Here is a 20,374-nt window from a genome sequence, read left to right as displayed (position 1 = left end):
ATAAGCCTGAGTAGTCATAGACCTTGTAAATAGGTAGCCTGGGCAGACAATACCAATTTAGATAAGGACAAGTAAGTCATAGGCAGAGTCATAGTGACTTGTCCCCTGAACCTTCACCCAGCCGATACCCGGTTCTGAAGATATCTGTATTCCCTCTGAACACTCACACACCAGTGTCATTCCCTTCCCCACATCCTGCCTTTCTGTGTTTATAACCCCTGTGTGAATTAATTACAATTTGAGAAAAAATTTTAAAAAAATAAAAAATTTAAAAAAAAACAAAATAGCAAAGGAAAAAAAAGGAATCATTTTATAAACCTTTTATTTTTTAACATATTTCTATTTCTACTATTTTAAGAAGTAAGTAAGATTGCTCCTAAAGACTCTGGAGCCATCTTGCTTTTCAATAGACTGCCTGAAGGGCTTACCAGCCATTGTTTCTTGGTTGGTTGGTTGGTTTTTGTCTATACCAATTATTTCCTTGATGTAAAGCTAATAGCTTTTCCATTCCACCCTTCCCATTCTCTTTTAGATAGGCTTCAGTTGATTATTTTTTTAAGCTTCCCTTTAAAAAAAAAAAAGAAAAGAAAAATAAACTGCTAGCACTGACTAACACTTTACTTTTAAAGTGTTAGCATTTGGGTTTTAGTAGTTCCCTAATACTGCATTATTTTATTTTTTCATTTTATGAGATTATAACAAAATTGCATAATTTCTTCCTTTCTTCTCCTCCTCACAAATTCTCCCATATATCACTTCTAAGTCTTTCAAATTCATGGTCTTTTAAAATTAATGCTATTACATGAGTATGTATGTGTATGTATATGTATATAATCTGTTCATTCTGTGTGATGTTACTTGTATGTATGTTTGGGGGGCATTATTGCATTCTTGTCATCTTTATCCTGTTCCTTCTGGGCTTGGGATCTAATGCACTTCCCTGGGGAAAGTGTCGGTGAAGTTGAAGATGTGTGCAATCCCTCAGGTTAAACAAGCACTCTACCACGAACCTCACCGCAGCCACATCACTGCCATTATTGATTTCCATGTACAAACTGCTACACACATGATCAATGAAGTCACTACAAGCTATATTCGTATCTGAGCTATAGGTGAACTCATTGCTTATGAGATGTCATTACTTCTGGACGTTTGCAGAATACACAAAATTTCACTCACACACACACACACCATGCAGAACTGTGTACACAAATTAGTGGATAATTCTGATTTCTTTCCAATCTCTTACACTGCACACTCCAGAATCCTGCTATATACACAAACGATCTCTCATTTGCCTATTTAAAGAATATTATATACATGCCTCTGTAGAGGTCTTCTCTTGTCCTTTTTGTGCTGACACCCTGCATGCTTTGGCTGCAGGAGAGCAAAGCGGTGTCCAGGAGTTCGGGACAATGGTTGGACTTGGCCTTGAGGTCATGGCAATGCCTCATTAACAGCCCAGGCCGGGTCCAAGGGCTCATAGGGCTGTAGCCAGTTGTCATTGTCGTTCTCTTCGATGACCTGTGGCCCTCTAACCGGCAAAGAACAGATGGTCATAGGATCCGGGTGTTCGCTGCCATCATGGGCTCGGGGCCTGAAGTAGGCGCGGAGCGCCCCGGAGAAAGGGTCGGTGAAGCTGAAGATGTGCGAACCATCGGACACGTTGAAGAAGGACAGCTTGCCCGCCTCGTAGTCCAGCAGGACACCGACCCTCCGCGGAGGCACGCGTAGCGCCAGTGCCACGCGATGTGGGTCCAGCACGAAGTACTCGCAGCGGTTCCACAGCCCCATCACCCAGTAGCCTGCCGCTGGGCTCAGGCGCGCGGGCCCCGAGCGATCCACCGTCTCCAGACAGGCGCCCAGGAACCAGCGGCTGCGCCGACCCACATGCACCTCCCAGTAGTGGCGGCCGCTGGAGAAGCGCTCCCTGCTCAGCACGCAGGTCTGCTCCGAGAACCGCTGCGGGTCACTGGCTGCAGTTTTGGGCACCCCAAGGCGGGAGGACACGCTCTTGCCATTGTTGGAGATCTCCAGGCTAGGGTGCGCTGTGGCGGGATCTAAGGACACGTCCACTGAGCAGAAGCTTAAAGTTAGTACCTGGTAAAGAAGGTTCAGAAACCTCCCCCTCCCCCCTCCCTTCCTCTCCCTTCCAATCCCTTGCTTTCTCCTCTCCTCTCCTCTCCTTTGCCCTCTCCTCTGCTCCTCGGAAAGTTTTTAGTTTTTCAAGTTGAAACAACTGGTGGAATCATACTTCTTCCCACCCACCAACTCTGCCAATCATCACTCTTCCAAGAGCATCATGCAGATCACTCCTGAAGCCAACTCCTTTCCTGAATCCCATTCTCAGGTTCCAAATGAGGAAAGTTCATGAGTAGATTCGCAAGGATGGAGCCAAGCCTTGAGCAATGAGGAGACAGATATTTACCAGCTTCTGTGTCCTCTGGTCCTATCGCCCAGTCTGAACATCAATGCTGTGCCTCTGCTCTGCAGCAATTTTAGGACTCTTAAAACTACAGAGAACCTCAGAGATCATACAGTGACCTACACTCCAACTCCTATGCCCATAAACACATCCACCTGATGGCTGAGAAACAAGATCTCCCTATATAGCCCAGGTTGATCTTGACTCATGACCTCAGCCTCTCAAGTACTAGGATTTCATGTGTATATCATCGTGTCTGCCTTCGGAGCCCTTCTCTGAAATGATCTGAGAGGCTCCTTTCAGAGTTTGCCTTTTTTTTCCGCAAAAGATTCCAGAAGCAGCCTTCCTGTCATGGAACACGTGTGCGCATGTGAATGTATGCAGTATGTTGTATGTATAACGTGTTCATTTCCAGGATATGGGCTTGATTCCTGGAAAAGCCCTTCCTCTAAAGTCAGTTCCCTCTGCATCCCTCTGTGAAAGCCCCAACCCATCACCAGTCACATTTGGCAGCTTCAGATACTTACCTGCATATTGCTGGGCTGCTCTCCACTCTGAAACCAAAGAGAGAGGGGAAGGGACTCAGAGAGTTCAGCCAGCAACTTTGGGACACATAGGATGGCTTTTCTTGCTCAGGAGCTGTCTACAAATTAAATGACCTCATCTCCATCTCTGGATTGGACTGGGCAAGGGTCTAAACAGTGCTGGGTTCTCCCAAAGTGTTATGCAGCCTCAAGCTACATTGAGAAGATGCAACAGGATCATGGAACCTGGGTACCCTAAAGCGTGGAAATGAAACCTATCTGCCTGCCCAAGCTCAGTCCTGGAGGCCCTGCTGAGCTGGACTCTGTCTAAAGATGTCTTCTAGATGCCCAGTCTTCCCTCTGCAAAGAGTTGATCCAAAACAATAGAAGAGTTTTTTTTTCCAGAGCACTGGAGGGGGGCTCAATCAGAACAGCCCATGGAGCTTTAAAGGTACACAGCTGTTACATGGAATACCTTAGTTCCAGCAAAATGCGGATTCAGTGTCGGTTTGCTTATGAATTAAAAACTATTCGTCTAAATCAACTTGAGGATTTTTAAAGGTTCATCAGCTTTAAAAGGGATGTAGATATGGGGAAGGAACACTTGAACTTCCTGGTGCTATCAAGGCCATAATAGTGATAACAAGAAGGGAAGGAGAGCCCTTGGACAAACCTATCTGGACTTATAGATCTTACTTACATACACTGAGGTTGAAACCTTACCTCAATGGGAAGATTATGGCTGGTGTACTAAACGGCATAATGAAGACCCATTCACTGCACACAGACAATTCAGTGGACCCATCTTACCTCATACCCACAGTGGAGGAATTCTGTAGGATTAATGACACATGAAATATGCCATTGCAGTTTGGATATGAAACATTCTCCAGTGGCCCTGAGTTAAAGGCTTAGTCTCAGCTCTTCACTATGTGGAATCTTTAAGAGGGACAGCCAAGATGAAAGTCTTCTGACCATCCAGGGGGGATTGAGACTCTGGCCTTTCCTTCTTTTTTCTTTGCTTCCTGCCGTACTATGTGGCAAGCAGCTTTCTCTGCCTCACACTCCCTTACTCCCTGCTGCAATGTGCTGCCTTGCCACAGGCCCAAGTGATCACCTTTGAAACTGTGATCCCAAGTAAACCTTTGCTCTCAGTGCAAGTTTACTGTATCAGGTGTTGTGTGACACTACTAGAAGGTGAGGAATACACTCTATATTAATAAAAGAAATTATAAGACAATATCATTGTGACATCCTTAGCAAAGGTCTTCAACAAAGTTTCAGGAGCATAAGCCATAAGGTACAAATTTTGATTAATTAAACTTTATCAAAAGTAATGTTCTCTCTTTAATAAAGGGAACATGAACAAGACTAACAGCAAATGACACAATAGCAAAAGGAATCCATGTTGTTTAATATCAAATATATATACATATATATATTATTACATACACATACCCCACATATAGAAATCCTCAAAACCTTAGCATCCAGAGAGGAGCTACTACTAAAAGAATAAGAAAGCATTTATTTCTATGGGCCAACAAACTTAGAGAGCTAGCTCACACAGGATGCAGGTGTACAGAGCCTCACCATTGTTGATGGCAGGAAGATGGCTTTCTGGGAAATCTTTGTCTAGTCAGCATCATAATCTCCCTTCCTGGTTATACTTCCTAGAGAAACAGGGTAATAGGACAACACACTTTTGGCTTACTCAGTGTGGTTTGCAGTGGAGTGCAGTGAGAACCAGCAAGAAGAAAGAAACCTAACATACAGGAGATGGATATTTAAACAGCGATACATGTGTGAAGCAAGGGACAGACAGCATGAGGCTATGAATGATGTTTACACAAAAACTATAATGCGTGTGACAAAGTAGAAACCCAAATTTACAAGAATGTATACAAAATAAAATATACATTAGACTGTTGGTCTTATGGAGGGAATATAGGCCATTACAGTATTATCAGGTTCCAAGAAATTCCTTTTCCCAACGTCTGGCATTTAGGCAAAAGCCAGCATTCCCTCTGGGACTTAAGATGATAGTTTGTATTTGCTAAAAGGAGTCATTTTCTTTATATGTGGCGAAAGTGACATATGGCTCCTCCATTTACCTATGCCTGTAGTGTCTATTAGCATATCAAGGTCTATGCTAACCTTTAGGGTCCCTCAATCCTAGCTGACATACTCTGCCTGCTACCCTAAACCAGCTTCTGTCCCTTACATTGCTCGGACATTTTTAGCTATACATGTGGATCTCCTCTTGATTTTGCTCTTGGCTTTGCTCCTGGACCCCAATTCCATTTACCCTCTCCCCCATTCCTTCTTCCTCTCTTGCTTTCCACCCCTGCCCCTTTCCTCTCATTGTTCAGTTCAATGTTCTGGATCCATTCAGTCTGGATTCTTTTAGTTGCCTCTGGCTGTACTCTTCCTGGTATGTACAATAAAAACCTTCTCCTCAACCATTCCTAGGAGTGGCCATGTCCTCAGTCTCACTGAGGTATGAAGAGAAGCATTTAAACATTTAGTAGCATGTCTACTCTAGATTCACAGGAAATTTGAGGATTAGCATCAGAAATTCAGGTGACTGTGGTGTGTAACTGTTAGGTTTTAAACCAGAAACAAATGGCTGGGGTGCCTACCTAACGTATCAAAATGGACCTGGCCACCAGGTTCTCCCAGCATCCCTGAGTTCCTACCTGTTACAGGGTATGGCTGGCATACCCCACTCCCTACCCTAAACTTCTCTAGGTAAGAGAGAGAGGCTTGGCTGCCCTTCCCTATATAAAATCCAGCCATTTTAGCACCCAGTTCTCTTTTGGGCCTCCTGGCTACTACACCTAGTTTGCTTCCCTCCTCTCTCCCTTCCTTTCCCCTACATCATCACATGGCTCAGGGCATGTCCACTCTGGACTTTCCCTTTTATCTATAATAAACTTCCTCCTACATTATTCCTAGGACCGCCCATGTCCTGGCCTTTTTATTTATTTGTTTTTTCATTCAGTAACCAGGATTAAAAACAATGTTCTTCCACAGGTAGCCTTGGGACAACAAGTATAAATATACAAGTGAAACGTGGGTCTGACCTCTACCAAATACAATATGCATACAACATGGAATGCACAGGAGAGAAGATAGAAGCACCAGACAGAATGTGATGTTGCCAAGTAGAGAGTAGCTGGCTAGTGATAGCTTGATCTACATTTTCGGTTTGTTTGCTTGCTTACTTGTGTTACTCTATAATGGTATGGAAGCCATAGGTATTCATTAGAAACCAGGCTTGGAATTTCGATCATTTCTCAGGCTGGTGATAGGTGGTGTGTTGACTCTATGGAGATGCTGGGGAAGCCACAGTGAGTCAGAGCCTAAGCCAGCTGCATGATCAGAAGGTACCCATCCAAAACCCCAGCCCTGTGCCGTTCATCCATGATGTTTGGTAGACCAGTCAAACGCATTTCCAACTTAGGACATTTTCAGTGGGTTTAGAAAGATATGAGTCCATCATGGAAGTTGGGGAGCCTAGTGAGAAATGGTAGGAGAGAAAGGGACTGTACTCACCAGCCTGGCCTTCGGACCTTCTCCAGTCTGAAGCAGCAAAGGAAAGGTGGAATTAGAAAGTCAGGACACCACTGTTTTTGCCATCCCTCGCCACCCATGCAGCCAGCACAGTTCCAGTCTGGGTGTCATACTTCCTTGGGAGAGGATACATGGATAGTAGGGTACAATAGGGGACAGAGAGGGATGGTTCTGGGGTGGAAGACACTTACCAAGCTCTGTCTGAAGTTTCTCTGCAAGCAAAACAGAGAATCGTCAACCTTCTGATGCAAGCACATTCCTTCATCTCAGGTCACGTCTCTCTGCAACTCTACCCTTGATGCCACATTGCCCTATAGGAGGCTCATCCCCACTCCAGGGCCTTTATCCTACCTTCATTTCAGAGGGAGAAATCAACAGGCACTGGCCCTGGGAGTGACAACAGGCTTGGTTCTAAAGAGTTTCTCCCCTAGGTTCCAGTTGGGTGGAGAGGAGTTTATTCTTTCTAAAACCAAAAGATGTTCCTGGTGGGCAGGGAGAGGGGGGTGCCAGAAGCAGATGGATAAGCTTAGGCACAGAGCACAACCTATGTCTCTTGGAGTCATTTGCTGAATAGTTCATTTAAAGATAAAAAGGACATGATAATTAGTTTTTCCAGGCTAGATGTAAAAGATCTGACTCTGTCTCTAGAATATGGTCCTCTGGTCTCTCCATTTTCTGTATTCTTTAAGAACAATCAGTATACTAATTCAGACGGGGACCTTGATGACTCATCACAGCGGGTTTTTGTTTGTCTTGTGCTTTTGTTTTTGTTTTGTAGGATTGGGTAGGCAGTGAGACCCAAGGCGCTCAGGTTCCTCAGCTTCCTATGTACAGCCCTCTGCTACACCACACCCCTCGATGGTTTTAAGTTGGTGTGTTCCAAAGAAAGAAAAAGTAATTTACCAGAGTGTTCCATTTTAGTGCAAGTTCAAGGGTCATTCTTCACAATGGCATTTGGGTTAAAAGAGAAAGGTCGACTCCAGGAAGGAGGAAGGTTGGGAGAAGGAAATACTCCAGCAGGGTGTGTTCAGAGGTTCTTCTGGTGAATGAACCCTGAAGCTGGGACCCACAGGCAGGCCATCTCAGTCTGCCTGATTGAGGGGAGGCAGGCAAAGATGGGTGGAGAACCAGATGGGTGTCATCTTTCTCTCCCTCAAAGGAGCCTAGTCACTTTGACTGCCCTTTTCTGCTCCAGGGATGGCCAGATAAGCATACTTGTCCTATAAGCTGCCCTCTGGTGGGGAACCCAGAACCTACTCAACCTCCCAATTAGTCTTCCTGGAGAAGAAAGGAATAGAGGATGCTCTAAGACATCCTCTGAGGTGGGGAACGACTAGACACGACAGATTATGAACACGGGAATCTCACTCCCCCAAGGTGTGCAGACTGAGCCCTGTGCATCTGGACGACAGCCTGGGTGCCTGGAAACAGACACCTTGAGCAAACGCAGTCCTTCCTTCTCTCTGCTCTTCTAGTCCTAGATGAGCCCTCCAAGACTGAGGTCTTAGAAACCTGGGCTCTCCTCAGGATGTAGAGGGCACCAAGTCCGACTTACCTCTGTCCTTCTCTCCCTGCTTCACCCGCTTTTCTGAAAGAAAGAAGGAATGGGAGAAGATTAGCTTTTTAAGCTCTCCTTCCAGATTGGGTCGCCTTGTCTCTCTACACCTCCGCCCCCTCCCCCAACACCCTACTCTCCCCCCCCTTCACCCCTCCCCACCCACTTCCCTATTGAGAGACTGGTAGTTAGACTTCCTGGTGGGCAGACAGGGAGAGGGACCATGGGTAGGTAATATAAAGGTGGCAAATTTCCAAGATGACCAGCTTCTTCCTCAACCTCCTGACTTGAAACAAAAAACCTGGCAATTTTTGTGTCCCATCAGCAGGACCCCTGCGGGTGGACTGGCTCTACAAGTTGAAGGCCTGATCAGGACAACTCGCATAGCCTTTCTGGACCAATCAACCATCCCATCTGTCCTCAAACCAACCTGCCATAGGGGAGGGGAGGAAGATTCTTCAGAGAATTTAAAAGCCACGGTCCTCGGGGAAGGGACAGGATTTTTTTTTTCAGCCTTTTCGAGTGCCCCTCTCCCCACCCTTAGCTTCCCAAGGGTCGTTTTCTCTGTGTATCTGTTGCATGTGTGTGCTTCCTCGTCCCAATAAGAAAATGCCCGCCCGTTTAAACTGTTGATTCTGTTTGTGGTGCTTGAGATTCCCCTGCTGCTTCCTCTTCTGTTTCAAATCCTGCTCCCCCGCCCCCACCATCTCTGTCTTTTAGTTCTTTAACTGGCAGGGAAAACAAACCTGGTCAGACTCCTACCTAGACTGTATCATTATGGAGCAAAACCAGCTCCAGGGCCTGACTCATACCTTGGAAGCGCCGCTGCTTGTAAAAATACCGCAGCGCCAGCATAGTGAGTACAATCAGGCTGAGCGACAGGACCACCAGGGTTACCACAAACGCTTTCTTCCAGGGGGACATTCTGGGTAGGAACACATCTGGAAAACATGCCACATGGTGTTACTTGTCTCGACTTAGGATCTACTAACCACTGAAGCAAGACTACCTTGGACTTCACATCATAATGTCTTGAGTGACTTTGGGGTAGACAGTTACACCTTTAGTGGGAGCCTCTGTAGCCAGGTATGAACCGACCATGAAGGCAGCTGTGCAGCCTTCACTCCAGGTAGGATCAGGCGCAATGGCAGAACTCACTAGTGTGGGGGAAGGAAAGGCTGTGAATTGAGGATAAAGGATGGGTCCTGACTGGAGGGATGCTACAGCAGCCTGATGGCACTGTGGTTTTGCCTGCGCCAAAATGGACTGCTCTATCCCAGTTATTAGCGTGTTCAGGTCTGAGTAATAATTTACATAGGTCCCCTGTGATGACTAAAGAGACTTAATATGGAGCCAGGGGTCCCTTAAGTGCCATTGACCTTTTACTCCACAATGCCTGCTAGTGGCCTGCAGGTGAGATGAGAAGAGGAAAATGGGCTCTAGGATATTAACAGCGGCCATTGCTTCTGTACAGCTTGCTTATCCCCATGGGAAAGGGATGCAATGCTCTTTTTACTATTTAGAGAAAAAGTCAGAAACAACTGAGGGAAGTAAACCAGTTTGCCTGCCCAGCTATGGATTCTGTGGATAGCTGTAATACATTATGTCTGCCTTTAAAAACCCCACGTAAATCCCCCTTCCACACAGCATGCTCTTTGGCTCTAAGGCTGCCAATTCATTTAATCTGAATTTGAATTGACTCTAAGTTTCTGGTTTCTGCCAGTGGGTTTGGATGCCACAGAACTGGTATGCCCTTCACCTCCCCACCACTTATAACTGGAGGACCACAACCCCACTTTTCCAGTTCTGATCTTACACTTGAAGGAGTCCAGCATCCAAAGTGTTTTCAACCTGGCGGGGGAATCTATAGGTTGTCACTTGCTTCCTGGCATTTGTCTCAGTTCTCACACCACTGGAAGAATCCCCAACAAAGCCAATAGCTGCTTAGCCACAGTAGCAACCCAAGCAAGCCCTGTGCTAGTTTAAATGAAAATGGCTTCACAACACCAACCCAACTTCAAAACCTTTGACCTACAATTTGCCCTGCCTACAAGATATGGTGCGGTAAAGGTGGTGCAGAAATTGGTGGAGTGGCCGACCAGTGACTGGTCCAGCTTGAGACTCATGCCATGAGAGGGAGCACATGCCTGACACTATCTGGAAAACCAGGAACCAGAGGCGGGATAGCCCAGTCACCTAGGATAGAAGCAAACATGACCAACAAAGAAAAAAAAAAGTCCATGAAATGATTCCTAATGATATTCGTAGACTGGAGCCTAGCATAGTCGTCATCAGAGAGGCTCCACCCACAACTGATGGAAACAGATGTAGAGAGCCACGGCCACACATTAGGTGAAGCTTGGGGAATACTCTGAAAGAGGGGGAGGGAGGTTTGTAGGAACCACAGGGATCAAGGGTGCCACAAGAAAACCTATAGAATCAACTCACCTGGGGTCGTAGAAACTCCCTGAGACTAAACTGCCATGAGGGAGCCTGCATGGGACTGACCTAGGCCCTCTGTAATATGTTATGGTTGTGTAGCTTGGTCTTCTTGTATGATACCTAAGAGTGGGGGTGGGAGCTGTCTCTGACTCTTTTGCCTGCTTTTGGGACCCCTGTCTTTCCACTGGGTTGACTTATTCACCATTAAATTGAAGGGAGGTGCCTATCTTTACTACAACTTGATATGCCGTGTTTGGTTGATATCCATGGAAGGCTTGCCCTTTTCTGAAGGGAAACAGAGGAGTGGATGAGGGGATGGGAGTAGAGGAGGGGGGAAACTGCAGTTGGGTTATAATAAATGAAATAAGAATAAATAAAAAGCAATTTTAAAAAAGAAACTGGCCTTCGTAGGCTCATAGAGAGTAGCATTATCGAGGTGTGACTTTTTGAAGGAAGTTTGTCACTGAGGATGCGCTTCGAGGTTTCAGAAGCTCAAGCGCCTCTCCCCCCCCCCCTCTTCCTATCCATATGTAGAACTCCCAGGGACATTGTCAAAACCTGGGTTCCACCATGCTTCCCACCATGATGATATGGACTAAACCTCAGGAACTGGAAGCCTGATCCAATTAAATGTTTTTCTTTATAAGAGCTATCATGCCCATGGTGTCTTCTCACAGCAATAAAACCCTAACCAAGACAATCCCCAAAGGTAGGGTGCAGTTTGGTGTTGTCTGCAGCCCAGGGAAGCTCCTCGAGTAGCCAGGGATGAAGGGATGAAGACAAAACTGGAGCATAACTTTGAAGAAACATGTGTCAGCTTAATAATTTTGTGTCCATGTGATCTAATTATTCAAAAGTAATGATTTATTACAGATAAATATCTTTAACCTTTAGTACAGTAAACTGAAGCAGAGATTGCTTCAGGGTTAAGAGCCCTAAATGCTCTTCCAGGATCTTATAGGAAAGATAGGCCTTATACCAGGAGCTATATCCCCTCCCCTAAACCGTGCTTTAGTGTACAGACGACCTCTGGGCCAATCAAGATGGAGCTTTTGATGATTAGAAAGACAAGTGTGAGCCAGTGCCTACTGACCTGCAATCTGGATCACGAACTCTTTCTTCTGAGGCAGCAAGGGGTTCTGGATTATACAAGACACATTGCTATGGGCCCCTCCTCGGACAACCACAGATGTCTCCAAACTGAACAGGCCCTGGGCATTCTGCGTGATGGCTTCAGACTCTGGAGAAAGGCACTGACCCTGGTGGCCTCTCCACTGAACGTTTGGCTTGGGGTACCAGCCACTGGAACTGCATTGCAGCTGAATGCCTTCTCCACTGAAGCCCTTGAGGAAGATGTGTGGGTCTGAGCCCAATCCTGGGAAAGCAGAAGTGAGAAAAATCAGGCTCACCATACATAGAGTTCCTGCCACTGTTCACCATCTGTGGTGACCATAAGATGACAGGAATTATGACTGCTCTTATCACATATGTGAGCGACCACCCTTCCAACCCTGAACTGCCAAAGGCAGTTTAGATTAGGTGGGGACATTAGGAAATATTCAGGGGGAGGGGCTATGTGCATTTAGCTATATTGCGCAAGAAATGATCCCACTACAATGGAAAATTGCCTCACCCAGAACTCAAGTAGATTATCCTCTGTTAATTCTCACTAGATCTCAAATGCCTACAGTATATGCAATCCTTTCGCACTCAAATAGAGCTAGCTCTGTTATCTGGCTAGCTATCATTTGTCATTTAACTATTAAATTATGTGCTGAGGTCAAACCCAGCTCTCGTTCATGTAGGTAAACATCCTACCACTGAGCTCTATCCCCAGCCATATATTTTAAACTTGCAAAACGTTAATATATGTGTATATGTGTGTGTGTTCAGAAATATATATACATATAACTTGAGTCCTTTTTGTTGGTGGTACATATATGATTTCAAGGCTGACCACTCTGCATGTATGTAACAATAATACTCAAAGAAAAAGAGGCTATCAACTTGAGAGTGAGGGGCATGGGAAGAGGGGTTTGAGGGAGGGTATCTGGGAAGGGTTTTTGGGAGAAAAGAAGGGGAGAAAGGAATGCAATTCTACTTTAATCAAAAACAACAAAAGATTAATATTATTTAAGTACTAATGATATATAAAATACATATCAGGAAAACCCCAGGCCTTTCTCCAACATTTTAATTTCATATATCTCACTACTCAGGTAATCAACTCCTATTAGCTTCTAGCTTGCATTTCTTACAAGTCTTTCTACAATATTCCCCTATTAATTGTGTACAAAAAATATACATCCTCAAATTTCTTTGTTTTTTTTTTCCCTCTCGTTAATGGACCCTAGGAATCACTACATATCTGTTCATTGAGACGCAACAGGCTCTGAGCATTCTGGAAGGTGGCAAGGAGCTTGTTTTTTAAGCTTCAGAATACGGATGGTGTCTTCAGCTCCCGTGTGTTTGTATTTAGGAAGCTTCGATGCTTTTGGAATTCTATGTACTGCTACAAACACTTTTATTACACAAATGCCTATTTTCTCTTTATGTCACTTTGATTCACCTTGTCATTGTGGACTAAAACTATCTTTCCAGCTGTTTTTGAAGTCATTCAGTATTTTTATGAACCCTTTTCCTTTTTATTTGCTGCATACGGATTTATTGTGGTTATTTTTTTCATCTTTTTAAAAGCTCCCCTCACCCCCAACCCCTGGTACTGGGGATCTAACCACAGCCTGTGTGTGCTGGGCAGGCACTGGACCTCTGAAGTAGCCCTTCATGCCACACTCAACGTTTTAACACATTGTGTTTGTTGTTTGTTTTTGATTTGAGATTCTCTCTGCAATTCCAATTCGATCCTTTCCTCTGTCTTCTGCTCCTGGCTGGCTTGAGAACGTACCTACTACTTCCAGATCCCACGTGGCTTCACCAGAGAAGTTGTGGGAAAGAAAGCGGCACCCATATCGGCCCTCATCGGAGGGAACCACGCTAAGGATGTTCAGGATCACGCTGCCCTCAGCAATGTCATAAGCTTCAAATGAGGTCCTGTTTCTGAACTGTGCCATCTGCAGGCTGGAGCGTCCCTGCGGCTCCTGATACAGGTACACCACGTTGGAGACCTGGGTCTGAAACCAGCGAATTTCCATGTGCTCTGCGTCCTGGTATGATGACAAGCGACATGGGAACTCCACCGCTTCCCCAACGCGGGCCAAAATGGGATCTTCAGGGCCCAGCACCCAGACCTCATCTAGGACAACAACCCAAAACAATGGCCAATATCAACCCACTTCAAATTTCTTTTTTGTTGTTGTTGTTAAATTACTTCCCTTTGTAGATCAGAAGTCTACAGCAAACCATTCAAATGACAAAAATGAGATGCTTTCCAAGAACAATCTGTGTGCTTTCCTGGAGAAGAAATTGTCATGAAAAAAGCCAATTAAAATACCTATCTATGTACACACATTGCAACCAGATGTGCTGTGCGGGGCTGGAGTAGTTATTGGTTTGAATCAATCAAGAGTAGATGCTATTTGGGGTTCTGTGTAAATATGGCCAGGGGAGCATGCTAAATACAATGTCTGTGACTAACAAAATTTGTGCCTATGATATAGAATTGCTGATTTTCGTAAGTGCACTGAGAGAAAAAGATCTTGAAAGAGGGAAACCATTTAGCTGATGGTGGTGCTTTCTGGGTAGTGAGACTGGAAAGCCTTATTTTATCCTTGTCTTAGTAGAGTTTTCATCACTGTGATAAAAAGCATGATCAAAACCAACCTGAGAAGGAAAGGTCTCATCTTACAGGTAAGTCAAGGCAGGAACTCAAGACAAGGCCCTGGAGGCAAGAACTGAAGCAAAGACCATAGAGGAGTGCTGCCTACTGTCGCTGTTCTTCACGGAGTCTTCAGCCTGCTTTCTTATGCTCAGAATGTATAAGCACACAATGGGCTGGGCCTTTCTATATCAATCACTAATTTTAAATGCCTCGGGCTTGCATGCAAGTCAACCATAAAGATACATTTTTCTCAAGTGTGCTTCCCACTGCTCAGATATCTCTGACTTGTGTCAAACTGACAATAAACTAGCCAGGGCAGGCAGTCTTCGCAGCATTTATCAATAGAGTACATATGTGCAGCTTCCGTGTAGTTTGGTATTTAAATGCCTACTGAACTCTGCTGTTGAGAGACCTGTTGTAATCTTTCATTTGATCATTGGTCTTCTTTTCTGGTGCCTCTAGGTGGTCTCTCTGCTATCCTTAGTTGGCTTCCTCCTTTCCAAATTCAGCTAACACTCTGCTTCCGGTCTGGGCCTGACCACAGAGCAGATCCCGGTCGGCAGCTCTGTACCCAAACTCAGCTAACACTTCTTCTCAAACTCAAACATCTTACATCTCCTTCCTCATCCTTCACTTTGCCTGTAGATCATGGAAGTTTCTTGCTTTGTGTCATTTTGGAGAAAACAAAAAACAAACAAACAAACAAAAAACCCTTTTACCTCCTGGATGAATCCCAGCCAATTCAATCACCTTCCTACCAGGTTTCTTCTCCAGGGTCTCATCAGCTGTCCTTCTCACACAGCTGAGATTCCTCTGTCTCTCTGTTTCTCTCTGTCTCAGTGTCTCTCTTTCTGTCTCTCTCCCTGCTCCCCATTTATCGTCCGTCTATTATCTTCCCAGGGAACGTGTACTGTGCAAGGCTTTCTAGGAAAGAGAATTGCTCTTATCTGTGCTTGTTTTGCTCCAGGAAAGTATATATGGAAAACAGGGGCTGGCGAACTGCTGAAAGAGCATCAAATGGTATGGCCTTAACAACTGGTATAGAAGCAGTGAATGGTGCTATATAACTGTACTGGTTGGTAGTGACTGTACCGGTTGGTATATAACTGTACTGGTTGGTATATGATTGTACTGGTTGTTATATGACTGTACTGCTTGGTATATAAGTGTAATGGTTGGTATATAACTGTACTGGTTGGTATGTAACTGTACTGGTTGATATGTAACTGTACTGGTTGTTATATGACTATACTCATTGTTATATGACTGTACTGGTTGGTATATAACTATACTGGTTGGTATATGATTGTACTGGTTGGTATATAACTGTACTGCTTGGTATATAAGTGTAATGGTTGGTATATAACTGTACTGGTTGCTATATAATGTACTGGTTGCTATATAACTGTACTGGTTGCTATATAACTGTACTGGTTGGTATATGTTCAGTCCTGAGAAGGCTGAGGCAAGGGGATTGAGAGTTCCTGGCCAGCCTAGGCTGCATAGCCAGAACCTGTTTCAAAAGCAAAACAACAAAAGTTACAAAACAAATGAAAAATAAGCCAACCAACCAAATAACAACAAAATCCAAAACCCTGCGTAGGAATCTTTTTGCATTTTAGCAATTAGTATGGTCTGGTGTTGTATTATGGGGCCCCATTCCTAAAGGGCACCCAGTAGAGATCAGGACAGAGTTGGTTGCTCATATTCTACCTGGGTGGGCTGACTATTGCTGCAGATCAGATACACTACCTGAGTTCACCTCCCACAACTGAAGGAAGAGAAGGTAGGTGACGAAGACGCTGAGGCACCAAGGCATTTGCTTCAGAAACTCCAGAAATACTGAGAAGTCTGTCATCTGTCAGCAGTGAGGGCCACCTAGAAAATAATAAACATGCTGGATAATGTGGGCAGTGACCCTTCACACATAGGGTCTGAGATCTGCTGTTGTCTAAGTTACTTATTTTTATTCTTTTATTTATTGTTATTTTATTATTAGCTAATTCTGGAGTTCCATATCTGGCCCATAGCTTCTTTTAAACTATGACAGGATGTAAGAACTGCTTCTAATTTTACCAGGTGATGTTGTTACCATTGGGCTTGTTGGAATTCATGGTGCTGTGAGCGGACAGGGCTGAAGGATCCCAGAGGAAGCCAAGTATTGTTTAGACTCAGGAATGGAGCCATACATTGTGTAGGGACTCAGTGTCACCCTCCTCTGGGTTAGTGACACTCTCCAGAGACTGGAAAATCTAGGGAGAATCTCAAATGCAGCTTTATCTCCCTTCCTCCCTGCCACAGACCACAAGTGTACACGTTTCTTTGCCCTGGAACATCAGGTTCATAAAACAGGAAGAAAGAGCTGTTTTTTCCAAAGCAGAGTATATATGGTGGCTGTCTGCCAACTTTTGGGACATTCTGGGTCAACTTCATCTATTCTGATCTTCTCAGGATTAGCTAGTCCCTGTTCTCAGGTTTATCACATCTTTAGGCCCAGCCGATCGAGGGATGCCATCTGGCAATCCCTTCTCCATTCTGTGGTCCAGAAAATTCAGACTCCTCTAGCTCTAACTCCCTGTTGCGCTCTGTGTTAGCATCTAACCCTAGCAGCCAATGAGTCTGATGTGATCAATGCATCTCGGGGTGCACAGTCTCCCCACATCGTTTCTTTATTTAGGCATAGGACTTAAGGCAGCAGATTTTGTATCTTAGTGACCCTCAATCTTCATGCTTGAGCAATGGAAGAAAAAAAGTTTAAGCCTCCTATGGGTTGACAAGATGCTGTTTAAATTGCATGTGATGGTGCACACATAAAGTCACAGCATGCAAAAGGCTGAAGCAAAGGGATCATGAGTCTAACCTACCCAGACTCTGTCTCAAATGTAGGAATAAGGAAATACTCCATATATAAAAGTCGCCATCTTCTCCTCTCTCCAGTTTCAAAACATCATTTTGCCACTTTCTTCCAAAAACAGTTCATCCCATCACGAAAGTTCCTCTGGGGAGGGAATATTCAGTGGATTTTTACTCTCTAATCCAACTCACATTTCTACTCTGTCTTTGCCACAATATTTGCCATTGTTTGGTGACCCTTGCGTAGCCTTTGCTTCTGCTGAGCTCTAGTCACACGAACTGCAAAATCATAGACAAAGATGTAGGATTGCACAGTAGGAAAGCCATCAGAAGGAGATGTGAGAAGGTTGATGAGGGCTTCTCAGGATGACCTTTGGGCTAGAAGGCCCCAGACTGGTAGAAACACAATATGGGGTTCGGGGAGCAATGGTCTAAGAAATAAACTACCACATCTTGGGACCTTGGAACTCAGACTTAGGGGTTGCAGAGAGAAGGCAGAAGAGCAAATGGGGACCACTCCATTTGTGTTTCAGATGGGCTCTTTATAGAGAGAGGGGGGCTCATTGCCCACTGGAGCCAACCTGTCTGTTTTGATGGCCAGAATGTACTGAGGTTATTAGTTATGCGGTAACAAACAAACCAGAGGTCCTGGGCGGAGATGAAAGCTCTGAAGGGACAGTAAGACCCCTTGTCTGTTGTGGCTGATGACAGAAGTGTGAATGTGCATGTCAATGACAGCCCTGCCAAGTGGCAGCAAGGCATCTGAGGCCACACTGACTCTGTGTGTGTCACTTACTTTGTCTTCCCTTCCCTTTTGTGCCTTGGTCTTATGGACAAGATACAGCTTAGAAACCCAAGAGAGCAAAGCCACACAGGGCAACATCACCACCCAGATAGCACCTTGCAAAGCAAGGACTGGGGCATATGCAGTGGTCCATCTGGATGAGCTACAATGTGAGGACTTAGTCAACTGTGTTAAGTGGTAGCTCTGGTCAGCCAAGAGAGACAGTTTGTTCTTTCCCAAGGGGCAAGTAAGTGAAGTGGTAGCTCTAGTTAGCCTAGAATGGTTTTTTGTTCTTCCCCAAAGGGCAAGTAAATGGGGAAGTATGTTCCAGAATTGCTAGAGGACCCACAGTTTTCTGTAGTCATATCTCTGTTGTGAGATATATATATATATATATGTGATTGTCATCATTGAAGCCACAGGGAAAAAATTTAAAATATAAGGTGAACACACACACACACACTGAGGTGGAAGCTTCACTCTATCACCTCTAGCTGTGTGTGACAGTTTCCCACATGCCTCAGTTTCCCTACTTATAATTTGGGCTTGCCTCTTCACAGACAGGAGTCACAGGTACTTTGTGTCTGTTCAGTATTCAGGGTTATCTATTGGATAGCCTTTAATTGGAAACCAGTAGTCTGGAAACTTCCTGAAGGGACTAGAAGAGAGTATACACACACACACACACACAACTCATGTATATGCCCATAGCAATAAACATAAATTAAGCACTTATTTATCAAACACTCAAATATGCCATCAGTTATTATTACTACTTTTATCAATAAGCCCAAATTATAGGTAGGTAAGCCGAGGCCTAGGGGACACCTTCACACACAGCTAGAGGTGGCACAGTAAAATTTCTGCCTCAGCTGTTGTTTACAGCACTTGTTTTCTCTCCTCCAGCCTCTCTCCATCTGCGTTGTGTCAGGACTGGCTGCTGATTTCATTCATATCAACAACTCAGAACCGTAATGCTGTCAGCAAGCACCCAGCCTCGAGCAGTGCCATGCCCACCTGGACTAAAGAAGAAACTAGCTCACAAGCTATTTAGCTACAAGACCAATCAACCAAGGAACTTAACTTTTACTGCCAAAGAAAAAGAAAGAAAACTTAAACCAAAGTGTTCCTAAGACTTTGTCACTAGCCTCTTAGGCAAGAGTCATGGGACTTTGATGTCTGTTCAATATTCAGGGGTATCTGCTGAGAAGCCTGGAAGTGGAAACCTGGAAACTTCCTGAAGGGACAAGAAAAGAGTTTCCTAAAGTGACTGTGTGGCGGACCACACAATACTCCCCGCTGCTGCCTCAAGGTCCCCTTTCTACCTTCAGTTAGAGGCTCTCATCCTTCCTGCAGTTTTCCCTAAGCAGAAACTCTTTCTAGTTTCCACCATTTTCACCAAGGTTGCCGTGGGCTCCAGAGTCTGATCCAGGTGGAGAAGTTTGGATGGAGCAAGGAGGAAGGTAGACATGCTTAATTGGGGGTGGGGGTTGAGGGTATGGAGACCTCAGTGAAGAGGTCTCAGACCTAGCTAAGTTGTCCTGTTGAGGACCATGTTATCTCTGTGATCCCCTGGGATGCTCCTTTCTGAAGATATGAAGGATAAAGAGCTCTTGCATACTGTAGTACTGAAGCCCGTTTCTCACTTCTCCTGTTTTGTACTGTTGTTTTGCAAACGGCAATTGGTATGTTTCATCTTGCTGCTATCCTCATAAGCTCCAAAGGGCAAATGAGACTTGCTCAGTTCCTTCCCCTTTCCCACTCCAGTACTACTCTACTGCCCACTAGCTTACACTGGTGTGATTTTAGTTGGTCTATAAGAGGATTTCCATCCTTGTAATCTCTAAGGGTTGAGTCATTTTAAGAAGGGGGTCTCAAAAGAATGAACCCTTTTCAAGCAGGGGAAAGGATGCATCAGAACCTTGCCTCCTCAGAGGAGCCAGCCTGAATGGTCATTTCCCCTAAGACAACCCCCACGAAACCACCAGAATTGGGTGATAAGAGCTTCCATCTATGATATGCTTCCCCTTGGGTCTCTGTCTTTTTCTGCTTTCTGTTTCTAGAAGGTTCATACAGGTGTCACAAAGGAGCCACATACCTTTCAGGTAACAGCAGAAGATCCAAGTGGCAGAGGGATGCTGGCAATCTCACCTTTCTCTACAGGGGGTGATTGTGAAGTGTTAGTCCCTGATGCTAAGATGCTTTAGATGTGGGCTGGCAGCTGAAGTCAGGAAGGAGATGCAGCTCACTGGTGACAGAATTACTCACTCACCTTCCACCTTAGGACATAAACTATTGGTTTTGCCCTTTATTATAAAAACCAAGATAGATAGAACAAAACGAGGAAGTCTCCGTCACATCCCGTCCCCGTGGAAAAAAATCTCAAGCTGAGTTCCCATAGAAAATGTCCCTCCAGTGTCTTAAAAAGAGGCCAAAG

General features: G+C 44.8%; 1 protein-coding gene across 1 annotated transcript; it reads right to left on the bottom strand.

Annotated features, from left to right (window-relative positions):
- Window positions 1-532: 532 nt before the first annotated feature.
- Window positions 533-20,135, bottom strand: Btnl9 (butyrophilin like 9). The gene is made up of 10 exons (XM_028777735.1): window positions 20,036-20,135; window positions 16,053-16,178; window positions 13,428-13,775; window positions 11,616-11,897; window positions 8,893-9,021; window positions 8,081-8,113; window positions 6,717-6,737; window positions 6,508-6,534; window positions 2,953-2,979; window positions 533-2,075 (listed from the first exon to the last, which is right to left on the bottom strand). The coding sequence occupies exons 2-10, from the start codon at window positions 16,156-16,158 to the stop codon at window positions 1,438-1,440; spliced, it is 1,611 nt and encodes a 536-aa protein (XP_028633568.1). The 5' UTR covers window positions 16,159-16,178; window positions 20,036-20,135; the 3' UTR covers window positions 533-1,437.
- Between the last annotated feature and the right edge of the window lie 239 nt (window positions 20,136-20,374).

Source organism: Grammomys surdaster, unplaced genomic scaffold (genome assembly GCF_004785775.1).
Source record: "Grammomys surdaster isolate TR1022 unplaced genomic scaffold, NIH_TR_1.0 313, whole genome shotgun sequence".
NCBI lineage: Eukaryota > Metazoa > Chordata > Mammalia > Rodentia > Muridae > Grammomys > Grammomys surdaster.
The sequence above is the reverse complement of the archived record's forward strand: the minus strand, read 5'-3'. Positions and strand labels throughout refer to the sequence as shown.

Coding starts and splice junctions, on each gene's coding strand:
- Btnl9 (XM_028777735.1), bottom strand. CDS start 16,158: ATGACAGACTTCTCAGTATTTCTGGAGTTTCTGAAGCAAATGCCTTGG. Junction 13,776..16,052: donor GTTGTGGGAGGTGAACTCAG/GTAGTGTATCTG, acceptor TTGTTGTCCTAG/ATGAGGTCTGGGTGCTGGGC. Junction 9,022..11,615: donor GTTCGTGATCCAGATTGCAG/GTCAGTAGGCAC, acceptor CATGTTTTCCAG/ATGTGTTCCTACCCAGAATG.